The following is a 22,241-nucleotide window of genomic DNA, read 5'->3' as shown; positions in this document are numbered from 1 at the left end:
TGCATTGTAGTGGATTTGATCCCACCTGAGAAATCCGCACCATCAGCTCCAGTTAAGAAGGAAGGCAAATTTAATAATTTAACTTGCAGTCTCTAATATTATTCAAATTGGCAACAATCTCAATTCAAATTCAACTCAGACTTTTGTGATACCGCTGATACAGAGATACAATATGACCATATAAAAGTTGATTTGGAAATATCATATGCAATAATTATGGCACACTAACATATACAATTAATCAGTAAACTGCATGATGATAATGAATGCAACCTTTACATTACAGATATGGTCCAGCTTGATGATTGGGTGCTGTGCCGAATTTACAAGAAAAATGGTCATTCTCAGAGAGTACAAGGGGTAGAACAAGATGAATCACCAAGTGTAGATGAAGTGATGGCTTTAGATATAGACATTGTCCAGGAAATCTTTGAGGAGGGGTCAGCAATGCTCGCTAAAACTCTTTGGAGGAGTGCCTTTGTTCTCGTTGCCAGAGTTTGTCATTGTTGTCCGAACTAAGGGAAGTGCAGAACACCCAGGTATGGGTTTTGCTTGTAGAAGTGTTCCCACCTGGTCAATTATCCTCTTCTGGTTGGAAATATCCAACATCTTTCCAATACCTGTCTCTATCACAGCCTGGTCTCAGGTTGAACGCATGAAGTGGTTCCAACTCTCATCAGTGTTTCATTCTCCTCTTGATGTCTGCAGTTTGTTTCGATTCCAACTTCATCTCTATGATAACCATCTCTGTCACAGTGTTTTCTCGAGTTGAACGCATTAAGTGGTTCCAACTCAAATCAATGTTCCATTCTCCTCTTGATGTTTGCAGTTTGTCTCGATTCCAACTTCATTTCTATGATAACCATCTCTGTAACAGCGTGGTCTCGAGTTGAATGCATGAAGTGGTTCCAACTCATATCAGTGTTCCATTGTTCCCTCGACGTCTGTAGCTCATCTCAATTAGGTACCATTCCACATCATCTCTTGGAGCTTTGCCATGGCTTCCTTCTTGATTTCCCACATTATTTCTCTAAGCTTAGATTTGAAAGCCATTTTCTCCACCGTTCCATTCATAAGGCTCCCCACAATTCTAGCCAGCAATTTGTGGATCCTCTGCTTGGATGGACTGTCTACAAAATGTGATTGTCTTCTCATTCCAAGTCTATCCTTCTCTAGTAACCAGGGTGGGCACCCCCCCCCTGGCTCAATCCCATCTTAATCATCTCTGCAACCCTTGTTCAAGAGCCTTTCTGAGTCGATAGGTATGCTATGGAGCATTTGGAGGCTCTGCCCTTGGGCCTCCTTTCCTTCCCTTAACCTACCACAATCTCCCAAGTGCCAATTCAAAAATAGTTCAGACCTATGTCACAAGGTTCACCGAACTTCAACTTTGAGGTTCAAAATTCAGCAAACCTGAATTTTTTTTTTTGAGGTTTAGCAAACCTCATCGAACCTCTGGGTCATTACCATTTCCATGGTTCAAGCTCATAACATCATGTCGCAGCTCACACTTGTAGTCCATCCAAAATTCGGCAAACCTAAATTTTCTTTTGGGGTTTGGCAAACCTCATCGAACCTTTGGGTCATTGACCAATTCCATGGTTCAAGCTCATAATTTGATGTCACAGCTCACACTTGTAGTTCATTCTTGCAGTTTCGAAGTCCATGATAGCATTTTTTTGTTTATTGATGTTGATTTCTTACTATCTTGTGCTATATAGCGAACCTCATCAAGAAATTCAAACTCGAATCAAACCTAATCATTATTGAACCTGAACTTGAACCCCAAACCATGTGACTTAGGTTCAGACCAAAGCAAGAAAGTGGCAAACCTAAGAGAATTTTCAGGCGTAAAGCATAGAATGAAAATTATGACTAGATTACTCATCCATAATCACAATTTATTGCCAGATTGAGGATGTTATTACGCTGGGGTGGTGTTTGGTTGAACACCAGATCTGCCTGTTTTGGGGCTCTCAACCATAGTCTATTTTGCTTCCATTAGAGCTCTCAATTTACCTGAGTATATGTGTCCATTGTTATCTATTTTGTGTAGACTGCTAACATATCTGCAGTACTGGCTCTGATTCATCAGCAATTCTGTTGGTGCCTGCTGTCTACAACTGAGTTGATAATTATGACATTTTTCTTTAGAATATTTACTTCATTAATTTATCTCTAAATGGTGAATTTACTTCAAAATTATGAGATTATTGGGTCTTTGTTAATGGTGGTCAAGCTGGAAATCGCTAGTTTTTCGAATTGGGTTGAAACTTGAAAGTTATGATCTTTCTAGGTATTTTATATTGGTTTTTGTTTTCTAAATGTATATGTTTTTGACAAGTTGGGTAGATGATCATACTATTTTTATGTTGAAATTTCTATGGATTTTTCATGGTTGTGGTGTGTTTGTATATAGTTATATATTGTTGAAAACTAGACAAGCTATAGGAATTGAACCTAAGATCTGTCCTCAAGCAATTAGCTGCTCTATCAATGAGATAGATGCCCCTTCATGACAGGCACCCTTAAGGTTCAATATAAAGTTGCGGATTGCTACCTCTGAAACCCACCCTGTTATCCCCTTTAACACACTTTGGTAAAAAATTGACAGGCTAGGAATTGAATTGAAAACTTGCCCTTTAAACAAGTGTTTGCTCTACCACTAACCTGTGTGGTGCTTTGTGATAGGTACCATTAGCAGTTTGATCTAAAGGTGTTGATTGCAACCTTTGACATATATGTGCTATTGGTGAATAGGGTTGAAAATGTGGGCCAAAATCTATTCATATTTTTGGTATTTGTCACAATTATTGGGTGGTGTGAAGTGAAAACTATGTGACTTAGGTTCAGACCAAAGCAAGAAAGTGGCAAACCTCAGAGAATTTTCAGGCGTAAAGCATAGAATGAAAATTATGACTAGATTACTCATCCATAATCACAATTTATTGCCAGATTGAGGATGTTATTACGTTGGGGTGGTGTTTGGTTGAACACCAGATCTGCCTGCTTTGGGGCTCTCAAGCATAGTCTATTTTGCTTCCATTAGAGATCTCAATTTACCTGAGTATATGTCTCCATTGTTATCTATTTTGTGTAGACTGCTAACATATCTGCAGTACTGGCTCTGATTCATCAGCAATTCTGTTGGTGCCTGCTGTCTACAACTGAGTTGATAATTATGACATTTTTCTTTGGAATATTTTCTTCATTAATTTATCTCTAAATGGTGAATTTACTTCAAAATTATGAGATTATTGGGTCTTTGTTAATGGTGGTCAAGCTGGAAATTGCTAGTTTTTCGAATTGGGTTGAAACTTGAAAGTTATGATCTTTCTAGGTATTTTATATTGGTTTGTGTTTTCTAAATGTATATGTTTTTGACAAGTTGGGTAGACAATCATACTATTTGTATGTTGAAATTTCTATGGATTTTTCATGGTTGTGGTGTGTTTGTATATAGTTATATATTGTTGAAAACTAGACAAGCTATAGGAATTGAACCTAAGATCTGTCCTCAAGCAATTAGCTGCTCTATCAATGAGATAGATGCCCCTTCATGACAGGCACCCTTAAGGTTCAATATAAAGTTGCGGATTGCTACCTCTGAAACCCACCCTGTTATCCCCTTTAACACACTTTGGTAAAAAATTGACAGGCTAGGAATTGAATTGAAAACTTGCCCTTTAAACAAGTGTTTGCTCTACCACTAACCTGTGTGGTGCTTTGTGATAGGTACCATTATCAGTTTGATTTAAAGGTGTTGATTGCAACCTTTGACATATATGTGCTATTGGTGAATAGGGTTGAAAATGTGGGCCAAAATCTATTCATATTTTTGGTATTTGTCACAAATATTGGGTGGTGTGAAGTGAAAACTATGTTGATTGTGTTGGAGTTTATATCAGATTCTATCATTCTTGTAGTGTATCTGCTATTAGTGTATGCATCACCTATGAGTGAACTTTGTTGGAAATTACGAAGTTCTGTTTTAGGTTTCTGCTATTGGTTATCAGGTTAAAAAGAATAGTTTTGTGTTATTTGTTTCTGGTATGATTAAAACTACTATTTAAAAAATTATGCAATTCCTTTGTAGGTCCTTTATTGGTGGATTGGTATTTGTCACAATTATTGGTGGTGTGAAGTGAAAACTATGTTGGTTGTGTTGGAGTTTGTATCAGATTCTATCATTCTTGTAGTGTATCTGCTATTAGTGTATACATCACCCATGAGTGAAATTTGTTGGAAATTACGAAGTTTTCTTTTAGGTTTCTACTATTGGTTATCAGGTTAAAAAGAATAGTTTTGTCTGCATCACCCATGAGTGAACTTTGTTGGAAATTAGGAAGTTTTCTTTTAGATAGCCATTTCCAGCTTAGCATCCTTGCAGTAGATTATGTTTTGTAAACACAGACTTATGATTAGATTCAAAACAAAACATGATAAATTGTATCTGAGTTGTTGCTCCTTGAATGTGGACAATCTTTGTTTACAAATTTTTATTAAAATTGGATAATTGTGTTGCAAATTTGAATTGTGGCTATGCATGGGTAATGCCTGCTTATATTTTGGCATTTTTGAATTTTCAATTTTTCAATCTGGTTTTTTTTTAAATAATGTTTTTCCTGTTAACAGATTTAGTTTATACTCGGTTCAGCCTTAGTAAAAGCATTAATCCATTTCTTATGTGTTTTTTGGGTTCTAGGCATTTAATATAGAATGGTGTTTCCTTCCTTTTAGGATTTGGTATGTTATTTATACTGAGGTAAGAGAAGTCCAAAGGAGGCCTTTTTCTATTATGGCCTTGTATATCTTTGTCTCAGCTACGAAGGATTAAATCCTTGCTTTTCCATGTGATGTACTGAAATAAAAACTAGTTGTAGAGAATATTGTAGAATGCATCTTGTTGCAAGTCCGTCATGCTAATAATTGAGTATTTGACATTGCAGGCTGGGCTCGGAATATACGGTGCAGACAGTATCAGGATTTTTTGCTTGTGCTATCTGTCAAACTGACATCACACCTAGTGAGGGAATTTCTGTGCATGCTGGCCTTCAGATAAGGATTTTGCAGCATGGGGTCAAAACTTTGTTGATGACAAGCATCGCCTTTTGCGCATCATAGATCCTACTCTTCGACTAGAGGTTGAAGGAAGGGAAGAAATCTCAGTGTCTGTGGGGATTGCATTGAATTGTGCTTCTGCTTCCCCTCAAAAGGGACCATTAATGAAGGAGGTATTGCATTTTCTAGAAAAAATGCCATCATCCACAACCGATTAACCAATTCTTTCTTCCTATGTAGCATCCTTGCTTTGACATAAGTTGGACAGAGATGAGGACTTACACCCACATTCCATATTCAACCGCTCTACTTAGACATTGACATAACTCATATAGACATCTCTATGATTGCGACTCAGCAACAGACAAACTCTGCTGTCAACTCAGCTGCTTATGAAATGGCCAGAGTCTTCTTAAAAATTTCAATATTTCTACAGTTAAGGATTGTAGCAAACCTTGGGGATCAAACTTAACTCCATGCTTATGAGGCATCCATGTTCTCACAGTTTACTTGTAGCTCATTCTCAGTTTTAATGGGAAAGTGATATATGGTGTATTATTGTTGCAGTGGCAGGGGATAAATTTTATCCATTTACTGGAGGAAAAAAAATACCTGGTCACAATGTGTCTATTTGATTTAGACTCGTAATTTTTTGTTTCAATAGCTATCGAATGCTGGAGGAAGGCTTATCATTACAACTGATGGTGTTTGGAATGCATTGAGCTCTGAGAAGGCTGCAAATTGCTGTCGAGGCTTGCCAGCAAAACTTGCTGCAAAACAAATTGTTAAGGTACAAATATTGTTGACAAGGATAAGCGATCAATGTCACCATCTTTAAGTTTATTTTCTATCATAGGCTAACCGATTTAGCTGTAGGAGGCTTTGAGGATAAGAGGACTTAGGGACGACACTACATGCATTGTAGTGGATTTGATCCCACCTGAGAAATCCGCACCACCAGCTCCAGTTACGAAGGAAGGCAAATTTAAGAATTTTTTCAGAAGGAAATCCACTGATTCATCGTTTAAGTCAGTTGAAAAGCAGCAAAATATAGACATTGTCCAGGAAATCTTTGAGGAGGGGTTAGCAATGCTCGCTGAAAGGTAGATAGCCATTTCCAGCTTAGCATCCTTGCAGTAGATTATGTTTTGTAAACTCGGACTTATCATTGGATTCAGAACAAAGCATGATAAATTGTATCTGAGTTGCTGCTCCTTGAATGTGGACAATCTATGTTTACAAATTTTTATTAAAATTGGATAATTGTGTTACAAATTTGAATTGTGGCTATGCATGGGTAATCCCTGCTTATATTTTGGCACTTTTGAATTTTCAATTTTTCAATCTAGTTTTTTTTTAAATAATCTTTTTCATGTTAACAGATTTAGTTTATACTCGGTTCAGCCTTAGTAAAGGCATTAATCTATTTTTTATGTGTTTTTTGGGTTCTAGGCATTTAATATAGAATGGTGTTTCCTTCCTTTTAGGATTTGGTTTGTTATTTATACTAAGGTAAGAGAAGTCCAAAGGAGGCCTTTTTCTGTTATGGCCTTGTATATATTTGTCTCAGCTACGAAGGATTAAATCCTTGCTTTTCCATGTGATGTACTGAAATAAAAACTAGCTGTAGAGAATATTGTAGAATGCATCTTGTTGCAAGTCTGTCATGCTAATAATTGAGTATTTGACATTGCACGCTAGGCTCGGAATATACGGTGCAGACAGTATCAAGATTGTTCGCTTGTGCTGTCTGTCAAACTAACATCACACTTAGTGAGGGCATTTCTGTGCATGCTGGCCTTCAGATCAGGATTTTGCAGCATGGGGTCAAAACTTTGTTGATGATAAGCATCGCCTTTTGTGCATCATAGATCCTACTCTTCGACCAGAGGTTGAAGGAAGGGTTGAAATCTCAGCGTCTGTGGGGATTGCATTGAATTGTGATTCTGCTTCCCCTCAAAAGAGACCATCAATGATGGAGGTATTGCATTTTCTAGAAAAAATGCCATCATCCACAACCGATTAACCAATTCTTTCTTCCTATGTAGCAACCTTGCTTTGACATAAGTCGAATAGAGATGAGGACTAACACCCACATTCCATATTCAACAGCTCTACTTAGACATTGACATAACTCATATAGACATCTCTATGATTGGGACTCAGCAACAGACAAACTCTGCTGTCAACTCAACGGCTTATGAAATGGCCAGAGTCTTCTTAAAAATTTCAATATTTCTGCAATTGAGGATTGTAGCAAAGCTCAGGGATCAAACTTAACTCCATGCTTATGAGGCATCCGCGTTCTCACAGTTTACTTGCAGCTCATTCTCAATTTTAATGGGAAGGTGATATATGGTGTATTATTGTTGCAGTGGCAGGGAATGGATTTTATCCATTTACTGGAGGAAAAACATACCTGGTCACAATGTGTCTGTTTGATTTAGACTGGCAATTTTTTGTTTCAATGGCTATCGAATGTTGGAGGAAGGCTTATCATTGCAACTGATGGTGTTTGGGATGCATTGAGCTCTGAGAAGGCTGCAAATTGCTGCCGAGGCTTGCCAACAGAACTTGCTGCAAAACAAATTGTTAAGGTACAAATATTGTTGAAAAGGATAAGTGATCGATGTCACCATCTTTAAGTTTATTTTCTATCATAACCTAACCGGTTTAGTTGTAGGAGGCTTTGAGGATAAGAGGACTTAGGGACGACACTACATGCATTGTAGTGGATTTGCTCCCACTTGAGAAATCCGCACCACGAGCTCCAGTTAAGAAGGAAGGCAAATTTAAGAATTGTTTCAGAAGGAAATCCACTCATTCATTGTCTAAGTCAGTTGAAAAGTAGCAAAATAGCAATTTAGCAATTTATTTTTAGTTGAGTGACTCAAATTCATGTTTCTTTAGGTTGAAGGTAAACCCACTAAAGTGGAAAAAATTGTGATGCTAATAATTATAGGGATTTTCATCATGGGGTGATAAGAAATTTAATATTAGAAATGCAACAACATAAATGTTCACAACAAATTTAGAGAGATCCACCTTGTTGAATAATGCACACACTACATGGATAATGGATTTCTGCACTTTATGCCTTACGGCGTTTTCTTTGCAACATCTGGTGCAAATGCTAGTTATGGGTAATGAGGGTTAACCAAGATAACTACTTGATTTATATTAGTCATACTGCAACATTGATTTATATTTGACACATAGTGAGGTCAACATTGTTTGTCACTAGAATAAAGTTTCTATTTTCTATTTTATAAATTTATATTCCTTTCTCTTTTGTCTACATTTCAATTGTATTGTCAAAATTGGTTTCTCGCATTATGACCTCAATGTTTTTATTTTCATATTATAATATGGATATTTGTTTGACACATTGTAATGTGATTTTTTTCCTTTTTAAAATGCAATATCAATTTGTGCTTGTCACATTGCGACATCAATATTTATTTGTCATATAGTGACGTCAACATTTGTTTGTCATATTATAACGTTGATATTTTTTATGGCTACATTAGTAAATGTGGTTATCAACATTTTCAATTTGTTTTCATCATTGTGACATTGATTTATATTCAAACACATGACGATGTCAAGTTTTGTTTTTCACATTATAATGCCAATATTTGTATTGTTACATTACGACATAGATTTTTATTTGTTGCATTACAATGTCAAATTTCAATTTTTACCTTTAGTGTTTAAGTATATACATTTCGAATTATATATAAATAATTAAAAAATCACAATTATACTTATTTTGGTTTCTGTTATTTCAACATCAAATTTGTATAGTTCATTAATCCTTATTAAATATTTAAATCTATAAAATAATTGAACGTTATTAATTATTTCATAAAAATATAATGATGTTTATATCTAAAAACAAATACAAAAATAAGACATAAAATAAATTTTCTAAAATCAAATGCATATATCTCTCATATATCAACATTGTTGGTCATAAAATTTTAAACTTATTAGTATCAATATAAACATATAAAATTCCTTTAATGCAACAAATCACTCTTTTATATATATTTTAATTATTTAAAATTTACAATAAAAAGATGTAAATTATTTTAATTCTAAGTAATTATAGATTTTGTAAATGTCACACGTTTGAAATCTAAATATTCTTATCACACTCATATTATTTACATAATAATATTTATTAATTAATTAACTTTGTAAATTTATTGAATTTTAACCATTATTAAATTAAAAAGTAGTAATTTTTATAGTAATATACATATATATATATTGAAATTATTTTCTCAAATACATATATATCATTATTGTGATAGCTTCTGTATAAATTTATACAATCATAAATTTCAATGCAATTACTAAATCATATAAATGTATTCCCTATATACAATCATAAATTTCAATGCAATTACTAAATCATATAAATGCATTCCCTGTGCCTATTAATACATTAAAATACGGTCCCTTGCATATTTATTGTGACCATATTTTCATTCACAATAGAAATATAACATAACTATAGATAGAATTAAAACATCAATTTAATGTAATTGAAACATAAGGTTATAATATAGAAGAATATATGGAATTCTATTAATAGAAGTGGGAGTTAATAAAATCAGAACTATAGAAATATGAATAGCATTCATATTTGAATTCTAATATTACCATATTTGAATTCTAATATTACCATATGAAGGGATATTAAAAACCAAATAAAAATTTTATTTTAAAAATTATTTTTGTTTTTACATCATAAAATTAGTTTCCAAAAATAAAAGTTGTAATGCTCATTTCTATGCAAAACTTTACACAACCTATTCTAAAATGCAACCAAATTGATGACACAGACAACACCAATTAACATCAACATTATATTCATGGCCCTTTTCCTTTGTAGCCATTCTCTTCTCAATTTTCCACCATCTTTTCTATTACAAACATGTAGAATATATCGGATGATTGACTTCATCTCAACCAAAGGCTACGAGTGATCATAAAAAGGCGAATAGAAAATACATTTCTTATATCAATCTTATTTTGTATGTACATAAAAAAATCATTTGGAGTGATTGCAGGATACTTGACATGAATTTTAAAAAATCGTCATTGTCCATAAATGTATGTCAATGAAAACAAAAATAAATAAAATTAGTTAACATGGTAAAATAAATATGAATATTAAAAGAAAAATGTTAATGAGTAAAATTTATGAGCACAAAGATCAATATAATTTAAGTAGGAACATAATGGTGTTTCTTCCTCCTTTCAAATTAGGTTATAAATATAAAAATAATAAGTTTTTTTTTTTTTTATATATTTAAAAATGTGCAAATGTTAGATGAATAAGATTGATTGGTATCATTTTACATGTCGTTGAACATACAAGTATTATAAACAACATTTAACATCTAATTATGACATGTTTTATGTTACTAATAGAATATTTTTTTGAGGTTAGTGATTTCTTCTAAGCAACATTACAATGGGCACTTCAAAAAACAACTAAATTGAACAACATGAAAAATTATGTTAACAACTTTCTCAAATATTCCTATGAATATGATGAAAGTATTCACATGACAAATACATGAAATTTTTTTACTACAACAATAGTAAACCAAGAGGAGAATAAAAGGAATGAGACAAAATTTCTATATAGAGTTGGACATATTAGTAGACGGATGTTACATTGATATGGACTTCAATTTCTCCTCTTATTTCTTCCTAATTGTATAATATGCATTATCTTTCATCTTGGCATAACACTAAAAAGAGAAAGGTGGTGAATTGCGCAAACCATCTATTGATTTGACTCTTGAGATGACTATAATGAAGTTTAGCCCTTGTTTCTCTTTGTTCCTAATATCAATTGTTGTCCATTCTAAAGTCAACCCCTGTGACTTATGGATAGTGAGGGCCCATGCCATCTTCAAAAGAATCCGTTTTCTATTTCATCTTATAAACAGTGTGATTGGTACTATGCTTGGGTTGCTTGTGTTGAATGGAAAACCAACATGCTCATCGAAAAAGAACAAATGTGAACATTAGAAGTTGAGGTGGCTTAGATGTAGGCTTATAGAATATATCCTTCACATAACCAAGTGCACAATTGACTAAGACAACCTCAACCCACAAGTTACATGCCAACATGACACCTTGACCATGGCATAACAAAACGTCATGGTCCAATTGGTCATCATCCACACCAACGATTTTTGTGTGTCTTGAATGCTTAACAACACATCATGCAATTCGTGAATTTAATGATTTTAACATATGCCTATTATGGAATATGACCAAATTATTTGTTGGAAATATGTGAACTATTGAATTAAATAAACCTCTTTTGGTAGGAGGGAAACTCATACCATCTTGTGGCGTAAGAACTCCCAATCATCATAAATAGGTTATGAATTTCTTATGTTAGTTAAGACTCTACAAACCAAGATTATTTCTTATTATTTCCTTGCTAGTAGAAGAATGTATCAAGAGTGACAACAATGTTCAATTTTCTCCACAAATATTTCCCTACTATATTACCTGCATACAAATTATTGTCTCTCACAAGAGGTATTTGACCAAGGTCACCCACAAGAATGATGAACCTACCACCAAAATGACAAGTTATATTCTTTGGAAATAATTCTCATAATTGAGAATCTATTTGTATGAATAACCTTAATGATGGTTCAAAACATCAAAGACAAATAAAAACCCTATGAAATGGATCCAAAATCATTTCAAAAGAATAAACTTGATCCTAGGAAGCTCCTTTAATCAATCAATATACATACAATATACCTCATTTATTCTTGAAATATTTCCAGTGATTTCCCTTATAGTGGTTGCATATGTTAAATTGGAATTTTCATAACTAAGTGTAGTTTTTTGCATGTATATTAAAAGTGGTTATTCCTATTGGGAAAGAAAATGTGAAGGATATTTTGCATCAACTAGCGAATGAGAAAGAGCATGAGAAATACAATGGATAAGAAAAGGATTCCCAGTGCCTATAGTTCCTTGAACAACCATAAGAAGAGGTTCACAACTTTCATATTCAACTGAATCACCCCTTGAATGGGTATTCCTTATAAAATAAATAACCTCTTCTACAACATCATTTGAAACTATTGTATTATCCTAATTAAATCATATATTAAATTCCCTTCAACCAAAAGTGTGAAGGTCAGAAACATTGACATTATTTGGAGAAACCAAGCAAGAGACAAGTTACCATTCTTGAAAATTATCTTCAAGATTCATTTCTCGATCATTGGAATCTCCATCTTATTCATCTTCAAATTTGGCAAGATTGATGGATTTTGATCAACATGCCATGGTCAATATACAAAATTTCTCCAATTTTCAATAATGATTTCACTTAAAAGGAAAATATCTAAGGGAGTGTTATAAAATGGCTTGTACAAAATCGATTATGTCCAAAAAATTGTTTCTAACTCATCTGAAGCTTCACTAGGAATATAATAAAACCGTGGCCAAAGTCAAGCAATGGCATGTACATATCTAGGCTTCCATGGCTCTTTCTTGTTTGGCATCGTAGGTCCAAGATCTTGTTATTTCTATCATAGATAGATGTTCAAGGAAAAAAAACCTCTTTTAATATAGTTTAACAAAACCTTTATGATTTGAACATTGTAGGCCATCCTTTAAGAGTTTCTTGAAAACCTTTCATCCAACATTTAAGGAAATAATTTTTCAACTAAAAACAATAAGAGGTGGCTTAACTAACTTATGACATGGTTATTGTGATCCAATGTCATGGTAAAAAATGTTTATGCAAGGAATCTTCTATATGCACAAAAATTAGGATCTTCATAGCCAATAGAATTTGAGACATTAGTCAACATATTTGGATAATTTTTATACATATTTTATTCTTTTGAGGCATACTTAGAAATATATTTCAAGAAAACATGCTAATAAAGCACTGACTTGAAATCAGCATTTGCACACCACATTGTAAGAAGATTAATGTTGTGTATACATTAAGCCTATTATCATTTCTTGTTGTCTCATATTTCTTTCGCCCTTGATCATATATGGATAATCTTGATTCATCATGAAGATCCCATGGAGCATTGTAATGGAATATGAGAATAGATCCATTTTTGCGTAAACAAGAATCTACAATACACTTTGTATGTCTTTGAATACAATTTAACAATTGTTCATAATTATCATGAGGATTGGAATGAAAAATATGATCACTATTCAATAGGAAGGGTTAAACATTAAGGCTTCGAGGCAGCATTAGGTTTCGATGATGAATGTCACATGGATTCCATTTTGTTACATACCTAATAAAGAATTTCTTAGAAACATGTACATCAAAATGGTTTGACCAATATAATCTTTCCATGTTAGGAGCATCTTGCAACCATAAGAGACCATGGATGTGGGATAAACCTCTATGTTTCCATTCATATCTAAACAAAATGAAGATATAGCTAATAAAGTAGGCCCTTGTACCTCTACAAGAAGAACCAAACCACATAAGATGCTCAACCAACTTATTATAAGGTAAATTAAATAGTTGGTGATCTAAGTCTTCAAATTTTGTAAGTGAGTTATCATGAAGATTATTCTTTTCAATTATTATAATAATTGCTTGGCTATGATGTCACATTATCATGTTCAATAAGAAATATCAATAGTGAGGATGGCTTCCAAACCTCTGATAATAGTATCTAAGAAGACGAAATCCATATACATGAACTTAAATGTTATAAATATATAGTTGCATCCAATCAACAACACTGGTGGGGAACAATGTGGGGAATGCCATATCTATTATTTTCATTGATTGAAGAGGTATTGATATTGGGCTAATCCATTGGCTGAAAAGGTGAAGAATCAAAATTATTGAGAAACGTTCTAATTTCATCCTCTTCTCTCCATTCATTAGGTAGGTGGGAAACAAAAGATGAAGGATGGGAGTGTAAACACTCAACAGGTAACGCTTGAATACTAGTTTTATTGGTCTATGATTATTCAACATCACAATCAAAAAATTTAATCCTATATGAGACATATGTTGGTATTTCAGGGAGATAAACGACTAAATAAAGTAGATTTCAACATCTTGATAATATTTTCAATTTTGAAATGCAATGCAACCATCGCTTGGGATATTTTAACATAAAATTCATAATATCGGAGTGGTTTGAGCTTTGGATGGGCTCTTGTAAGGCATTCTTTCTGTAGATGCAACCAAAATTTGTCGCCCACTTGAAACTTGTGTGGTACCTGATGTGTTATGAAACCAGCTCACAAAAAGATAGAAAATATAGATCAACGCCTTAGAATTCAGCCTCTTCGAGGGGGAAACCTCCTTTACATTACACAAATGAATGATTCTTTGATGATTCAAATGACAAAACCTCCTTTCTATAAATAGGAGTCTAAGGAGTCACAATATAACCTAGCTGACCTAACAATAATAATATAAAGGCACAAAAATAACAATAAAGGGATTCTATGGGGCACAGTAATAACAATATGGGGACAATAGGGGCACAACAATATTAATAAGGGATACAGCTACAATAGTAATGGGGTTATCACTAGTATTATAGGGACCTAACATGCCCCTCTCCTTCAAAAAAGTGTTGTCCTCAACGCTTGAGTAGTTCTGGATGCTTCTGTATAAAATTCTCATCCTCCCATGTGGAATCTTCAGCGGATAAGTTCTTCCACTTGATGAGATACTCCGAAATTGATCGATTTCGTAGCTGTCGAGTTCTTGTTTCTGTGACTGCTTCTGGTTCCAATATAATTTTTCCTTCCTCATCAAGTTCTGGCAATATTGTTTGAACTGGGAGCTTGTCGCCTATAACCTTCTTTAAACATGAAACATGGAAAACTGGGTGCACTCGAGAAGCTGCAGGAAGCTCCAATTTGTATGCCATAGTACCAATCTTTTGCAACACCTTGTACGGACCATAATACTTTGGTGATAATTTATTATCCTTCTTAGCTTGCTTGAGGGACATTTGTTTATATGGTTGTAGCCGTAGGAATACCCAATCACCTACATCAAAACTTCTTTCACTGCGATGTTGATCTGCCTGTTGTTTCATTCTATTTTGTGCCAACACGAGGTTATCCTTTAAGAGTTGGAGGACTTGTTGTTGATGTTCGATGTGATGTTCCACTGCTTGAACCTTAGAATTTTCTCTTAAATATGATGTGATGGATGGTGGCTGATATCCATAAAGTGCCATAAATGGGGTCATTTTTGTTGTTGTATGGAAGGAAGTGTTATACCACCATTCAGCCAGAGGCAACCATTTGACCCATTGTGTCTGTTTATCAGATACAAAGCAACGAAGATATCCTTCCAAACATTTGTTTACTATCTCAGTTTTCCCATCAGATTGAGGATGATAAGATGAGCTATGAGCTAACTGAGTACCAAGACAAGAAAATAATTTTGTCCAAAAATTTCCAGTGAAAATGGGATCTCTGTCACTTACAATAATCTTTGGGTTTCCATGTAGCTTTTGAATTGTTTCCATAAATGCAGTAGAAACTGTACTGGCTTTAAATGGATGTGATAATGCACAAAAGTGTGCATACTTGGTAAGTCTGTCAACTACCACCATGATGACACTCTTTCCCTCAGACTTGGGTAAACCTGTGATAAAATCCATTGAAACCTCCTCCCAACGTTGGCTTGGAATGGATAAAGGTTGTAATAGACCCGGGTCTTAATTGTTTCAACTTTATTTTGTTGGCAAACCAAACATTCTGCCACAAACTTTTGAATATCTGATTTAAGGCCATCCCAAAAAAATTCCTTCTTAACCCTGTGGTAAGTTTTTAAAAATCCTGAGTGCCCTCCTAAGGGAGAAGTGTGCAATTCCATAAGAATCTTTTGTTTTAGTTGGGAATTCTTACAGAGGTATAAGCGATCTTTGTACCATAACGAATCATTTTGCCAGCTAAATGTATCAGATGTACTGGAATCTTGTTGTAACTTTCGAATAAGTGCCCACACTTCTTCGTCATTCTTCCATTCCTCCTTTGCTTCGTTTATCCAATCTGGTTGGATAATAGAAATGGCGCACAACAATGCTTCCACATCCTCATCCTTTCTTGAGAGTGCATCTGCCACCACATTTTGCTTCCCTTTTTTGTAGATGATTTCAAAGTCATAACCCAACATCTTTGTGACCCACTTTTGTTGCTCTTCAGAGGATAATCTTTGTTCTAAAAAGTATTTAAGGCTATCATGATCCGTTTTTACCTTGAAGTGTCTTCCCATTAGGTAGGGTCGCCATTTCTTAAGTGCATGTAGTATTGCCAACATTTCCTTCTCATAAATAGCTTTGTGTAAAAACTTTCCCTTGATTGGACGACTTTCAAAAGCAATGGGTCTTTCATCTTGCATTAAAACAGCACCAATTCCATTTCCTGAAGCATCACATTCCACAATAAAGGTTTTTGTGAAGTCCGGTGTAGCTAAGACCGGTGCTTGGCACATTGCCTCTTTAAGATGTTCAAAGGCCTTTGTTGCTTCTAGAGTCCATGAAAATGCATCTTTCTTCAATAATGTTGTTAGAGGTGCTGCTATTCTCCCATAATTCTTAACAAACTTGCGATAATACCCTGTCAACCCGAGAAATCCTCGCAGATGCTTTATGGATGTGGGGATTTTCCATTCCTTAATGGCTTTAATTTTGCTAGGGTCTACCTTAACTCCTTCATGAGATACAATATGACCCAGATATTCCACCTCTTGTACTCCAAAGAAACATTTGGATCTTTTTGCATATAATTGTTTCTCCTCCAATAGTTGTAGCACCCTGTCAACATGTTCAACATGATCCTTCCAAGACTTGTTGTAGATTAGTATATCATCAAAAAATACTAACACAAATTTTCTAAGGAAGGGTTTGAAAATGGAATTCATCAAACCTTGAAATGTTGAAGGTGCATTGGTAAGGCCAAAAGGCATGACCAAAAATTCATAATGACCCTCATGAGTTCTAAATGTTGTTTTCAGAATGTCTTCAGTCTTCATTCTGATTTGATGATATCCTGAACGAAGATCCAACTTGGTGAAGTAAATTGATCCATGCAATTCATCCAGTAATTCATCAATGACAGGAATGGGAAACTTATCTTTAATAGTGAGCTTGTTGAGCTCCCTATAATCTGGACACATGCGCCATGATCCATCCTTCTTGTGCACCAATACTACTGGAGCAGAGAAAGAACTTTGACTAGGTTGAATTATACCAGCCTCTAGCATTTCTGCAACCATACGTTCAATTTCACTCTTTTGGGCATAGGGATATCTGTACGGCCTGATGTTTGGAGGAACACTTCCTGGAATCAGATGAATAGCATGATCATGATCACGAATAGGTGGGAGACCTTTGGGAGTCTCAAATACCTTGGAATGATTGTCCAAGACTTTTTGGAGATCTGGAGAAATAGATGATTTCAATGTGGAAACATCTAGCGAACATAATTGTGCAATTACACCTCTTTGTTCCTTTTTTAGAAGCTTTGTCATACCGTTAGAGCTGATTATCTTTCCCGGTTTCCCTGCAATACCCCTTAATTCAACTTCCTTTCCTTCCGTAGAAAATTTCATGAAAAGTTCTTGAAAATTAAAAGCTATTGTACCCAAGGATTGTAGCCATTGGACTCCTAGTACAACATCAGCACCTCCCATTGGAATGGAAAGCATTGGGCTAGTCAATACATATTCTCCCATGGATAGCTTGATATTATGGCACTTTCCAGAGCAATTTATTGTTTCTCCATTTGCAACCATCACTTGACACTCTGGTGCTGGATATAGGAAGCAATTCAATTCTTTTGCTACCTTACAATGAATAAAATTGTGGGTACTTCCTGAATCAATCAACACTATTACCTTTTTCTTCTTGATTTGTCCTTCTATCTTGATGGTTTGAGGAGTGGTAATTCCAGCCAATGCATTACAAGATATGGTCGGATTCATTTCTTCTTTATCTAGGCTTTGTTCCTGGAGTATATCCTCTTCTTTTGACCTTTCTTGCTCCTTTTCTTCTTCCTCTTCACAATCTATGTAGAATAATTTCTTCTCAGCACACTTATGACCTTTAGTGTATTTGCTATCACAACTGTAACAAAGCCCTTTTGCTCTTTTTTCTTCCAATTGTTGTGGTGTCAACCTTATAGGTTGTGGAAGACTAGGGGCAACAACACTTCCATCTTTATAGTTGTGAGTGGTATGCTTCCTGGTTGCCATAATTTTGCTTTCCATTTTTCTTGCTAACCTGAATGCCTTCTCTAATGAATCAGGTTCCCAAAGGCGAACATCATGTTGGATATTATCCTTTAAAGTCCCTATGAACACATCAATCCTATGCTCCTCTGGAATATTTTTTACCCTTATGTTCAATTTTTGGAACTCCTCAATGTGCTCCATTATTGAACCCTTTTGTTTGAGACTTATCAATTGGCTAAAAAAAGTGTTGCTTTTTGTATCCTCATAATGTGCTGTCAATTCTTCCATAAAAATTGCCCAAGTGATAATTTGTTTACGAGAGCAAAGCCATTGATACCATACAAACTGATTTGGTTCCAAATATAAAGTTGCAATACGTACCTTTTGTGTGTTTTGCACATTATTGAGATCAAAAATTGCTCCATCTGTAATATCCATGTTGCGGGATCCTTGCCATCAAACTTCCTCATATCGATTTTTGGAATATGGTAGGTCTTCGATCCAACATTAGAGTCTATGAAATCATGATTAACATTTCTTTTGTTCACATCATGAGTTTCCTTTACTACCCTTTCACCATTAGGAAGTATTTCTTGTACAAAATTTGTCAAATCTGTCTTCAAATCTGCCATGCCTATCTTCAAATCTATCTTCAAATCATCCATCTTAGCTTCCACGCCATTCATCTTAGCTTCTACTCCCTTTATCTTAGATTCCATTCCATTTATCTTAGCTTCTATTAGCTTTTGTGAGAGTGACATTTGTTGCACTTGTCTTGTAATTTTGATATATCATGTAGCATGTCTTCCTCTTCTTCATGAGTCATGCTAGAGCTTTCAGGTTTCTTACTAGGTGTTTGAATTTTCTTTCCTCGGGGCATCAGTTACCGATAATAATGCTCTACTATGCCCTTTGAATTCCTTCAAAATAATTTTTCAAACCAAGCTTAAGCAAAAATTTAAAAAAAATCTACACACCTTTTTCACTTTGTAGGAGCTTGATATTGCCTCTGATGTATCTTTGTAATTTCGGATCATCCAGTTCTGAAATTGTGACTTGCAGTAGCCCTCTGTGTCCTCTTTCCAATTCCACCAGTCTGATCCAAATTGGATTCTCCAAGGAAGAGTTATGCCAAATCTCCCACAGTGACCTGATTATAGACTAGTTCAATAGAACGAACTTGTATGACGTGCCACGTGTCCCTGTTTTGATCTCTAGCTCTGAAAAATATATAAAAGAAACTATAGTTCGTCGTATTTCTCTACCTTCTTACAAAATTTCAACCTGATGCTCAAAGAGAAAGTTATGATGATTTCCCTAGGTCACCTATTTGGAATGTAATTCAGGAGTTTGCAAAAAGACCAACTTCCTTAGATCATATCTCTGCAAATATAGTGCGAAAAGCTCTGAAATTTGAACTCGAGGTTTAGTGCAATTTCGTCTCAAATGGGTTTTTTTTCGCTTCTGAAACGTCGCAGAAATTTTTTTATAGAGAAAATGTCACGATGACCTATTTGGAGTAGCGAAACCCTAGAATCCAAAGCTTTGATACCAAATGTTATGAAACCAGCTCACAAAAAGATAGAAAAGATAGATCAACGCCTTAGAAGTCAGCCTCTTCGAGGGGGAAACCTCCTTTACATTACACAAATGAATGATTCTTTGATGATTCAAATGACAAAACCTCCTTTCTATATATAGGAGTCTAAGGAGCCACAATATAACCCAGCCGACCTAACAATAATAATATAAAGGCACAAAAATAACAATAGACGGATTCTATGGGACACAGTAATAACAAATGGGAACAATAGGGGCACAACAATATTAATAAGGGATACAACTACAATAGTAATGGGGTAATCACTATTATTATAGGGATCTAACATGATGTTGATCATGTCGCTGCTTTTACTTGGCATTTTCCAGAATGGAGTGGCGATAGATCGGTCCGTTGGGTAGAGGCACTCCGGAAGTCAGATCGGATGAATTCTTGATCTGATAGTGCAATGGTGTCCCTATGGGTGAGGAGAAGATGTTCCTGCATTTTTTCATGACCGTATCCATCTGTTGTTGTTGTTGTTGTGTGGTGGAACCCTTCACTGGGGTCATGAATGTGGCTATGATCTTCCCCTTAATTTGAGGGCACACCAGACAAAAAATAAATTTCCTAGTTTGGGAGATGATCTTATTGCCTTTCTTAGAAGAGATCAAAGAAGTGGTGGTAGGTGGGGCTACCTCCGATATCTTGTATAATGTATTACACAAAGAAATAATAATAGCGCGAGGCTTTGACTCATACACAGCATGTCGCCTCGACAAGTATGGTTGGCCTAATAAGACATCACAAACATCAAGCGATGCAACATCACACAATACCTCATATGTGAAGGGCTTGATGCTATAGCGAAGGTGGCATTGCTGGCGAACTCAGAGATCTAGTCCTTGGTGAAGCCACCCAATGTTGTATGGTTGTGGGTGTGGTATGGTTGGTAGTCCCAGCTACTTCATGACCTTTTCTGAAATGAGGTTCTTTTGGCTACCACTGTCGATAATGAATTGCAGCAGCGAACCCTTCGCCCACATTTGTGAGTGGAAAAAATGCTCCACCTCTTCTGGATCTTCAGGCTCAATCTTCTGGACCTTGGCAGTGGCAACAGTGGCGTTGGGCTCCTCATCAATGATTTTCTTCCCTTTGTCATTCCCCTTGTCAGGTTCTGACTCAGGGTCTGAACATGCATCTGATTTTGAAGCCTTCAACTCGGCCACCAACGACTGCTGGTCCAACACTCACTTGTGTTATGAGTGGGGCTCTTATGGAACTCACACCAATTCCCTGTGTCCTTCTTTGACTTCGTGGTGTTGTTCTTTTCTTGCGGCTTCGACGGGTTGCATTGGGTCACCCCGCCTTGGCTTTGTCCTTTGTTCTTCGGATTCACAGATCCAAAGTCTCGCTTCTTTTGTTTAATCTTCTACTAGATCTTTACTATGTATCGGTATGTCGTGCCAAGCAAGGAGATGTTTAGGAACTCCATCTCATCCTGGATGTATCTATATAGGCAGTCGCGGTATTTGAGTACCAATTGCAGCTCAAAATCCTTGATACCCAACTTGTGTGAAGGGTGAAAAATATTTTTGAACTCTGACATATCTTGGTCCCTTCCTTGCCGCAACGTGGTCTACTTTATGTATTTCTCCTCATAGCTTTTGACAAGGTAGTACTGCTCCTTGATGGCATCCCGGAATGAATTCCAAGTGGATGCGATTGAAAATAGTGAGCCCGTACTTTCATCCTTTTGCTCGCAGTAGGTTTCCCACCAATCCTTGACGTGGGGGGCTGCTTTGAGAAGTACAAAAGTGATCTTTTCATGTCCTGAAAAATCATGAACAGAAAAATACCCTTCTAGCAGATGTAACTATTTATCTATAGCATCTGCATCTATCTGACCCTCAAATATGCGAATGTCAAAGTTAATTTGTTCCTTAAAGGGTGTGGCACTTCCAGAGCAGCTGCTGGAAGTAGATGTGTTGCCCCCGGGCAGTCGCTGAAGGATCTGGGCAAAGTTGTCCATCATCGCATTCCTTTGTCGCTCGAGGGCCTCTTCGAGCAAGATTTTGATAGGATCTCCTGCCCCCTCATCTTTCTTTTCATCCACCATGGGAGGCCGTCGGGATTTGCGAGGCTGGTCTGGCAAAGGTTCGACCAGTTCAAGCCCTAGCTCCTTATATCCTGACCTCGTTGGGGACATGCAAAGAAAAACAGAGAAAAAGCAGACCCCTCTGATACCACTGATCCAGATTTAAATAGGAACACAACAAATTACAAAGATAACCATAAATACGGAGAAGCAGCAGAAATAATATGTCATTTCATTAATGTAAAATACTGAAATATGCTTACAAATAGAAATGGAAATAAACCAGCTAG

The 22,241-nt window shown here is 35.6% G+C and overlaps 1 protein-coding gene across 1 annotated transcript; it reads left to right on the top strand.

Moving 5' to 3' along the window:
- The first annotated feature begins 288 nt into the window (after nt 1–288).
- On the top strand, nt 289–6,168 carry LOC149149451 (uncharacterized). Its single transcript, XM_089442485.1, has 5 exons — nt 289–495; nt 4,950–4,977; nt 5,059–5,234; nt 5,726–5,851; nt 5,938–6,168. The coding sequence occupies exons 1-5, from the start codon at nt 289–291 to the stop codon at nt 6,166–6,168; spliced, it is 768 nt and encodes a 255-aa protein (XP_089298611.1).
- Nucleotides 6,169–22,241: the final 16,073 nt, after the last annotated feature.

Source organism: Pinus tabuliformis, chromosome 9, assembly GCF_031772625.1.
Source record: "Pinus tabuliformis cultivar Carrire ecotype Pingquan chromosome 9, CPIR1, whole genome shotgun sequence".
Lineage (NCBI taxonomy): Eukaryota > Viridiplantae > Streptophyta > Pinopsida > Pinales > Pinaceae > Pinus > Pinus tabuliformis.
The sequence above is the reverse complement of the archived record's forward strand: the minus strand, read 5'-3'. Positions and strand labels throughout refer to the sequence as shown.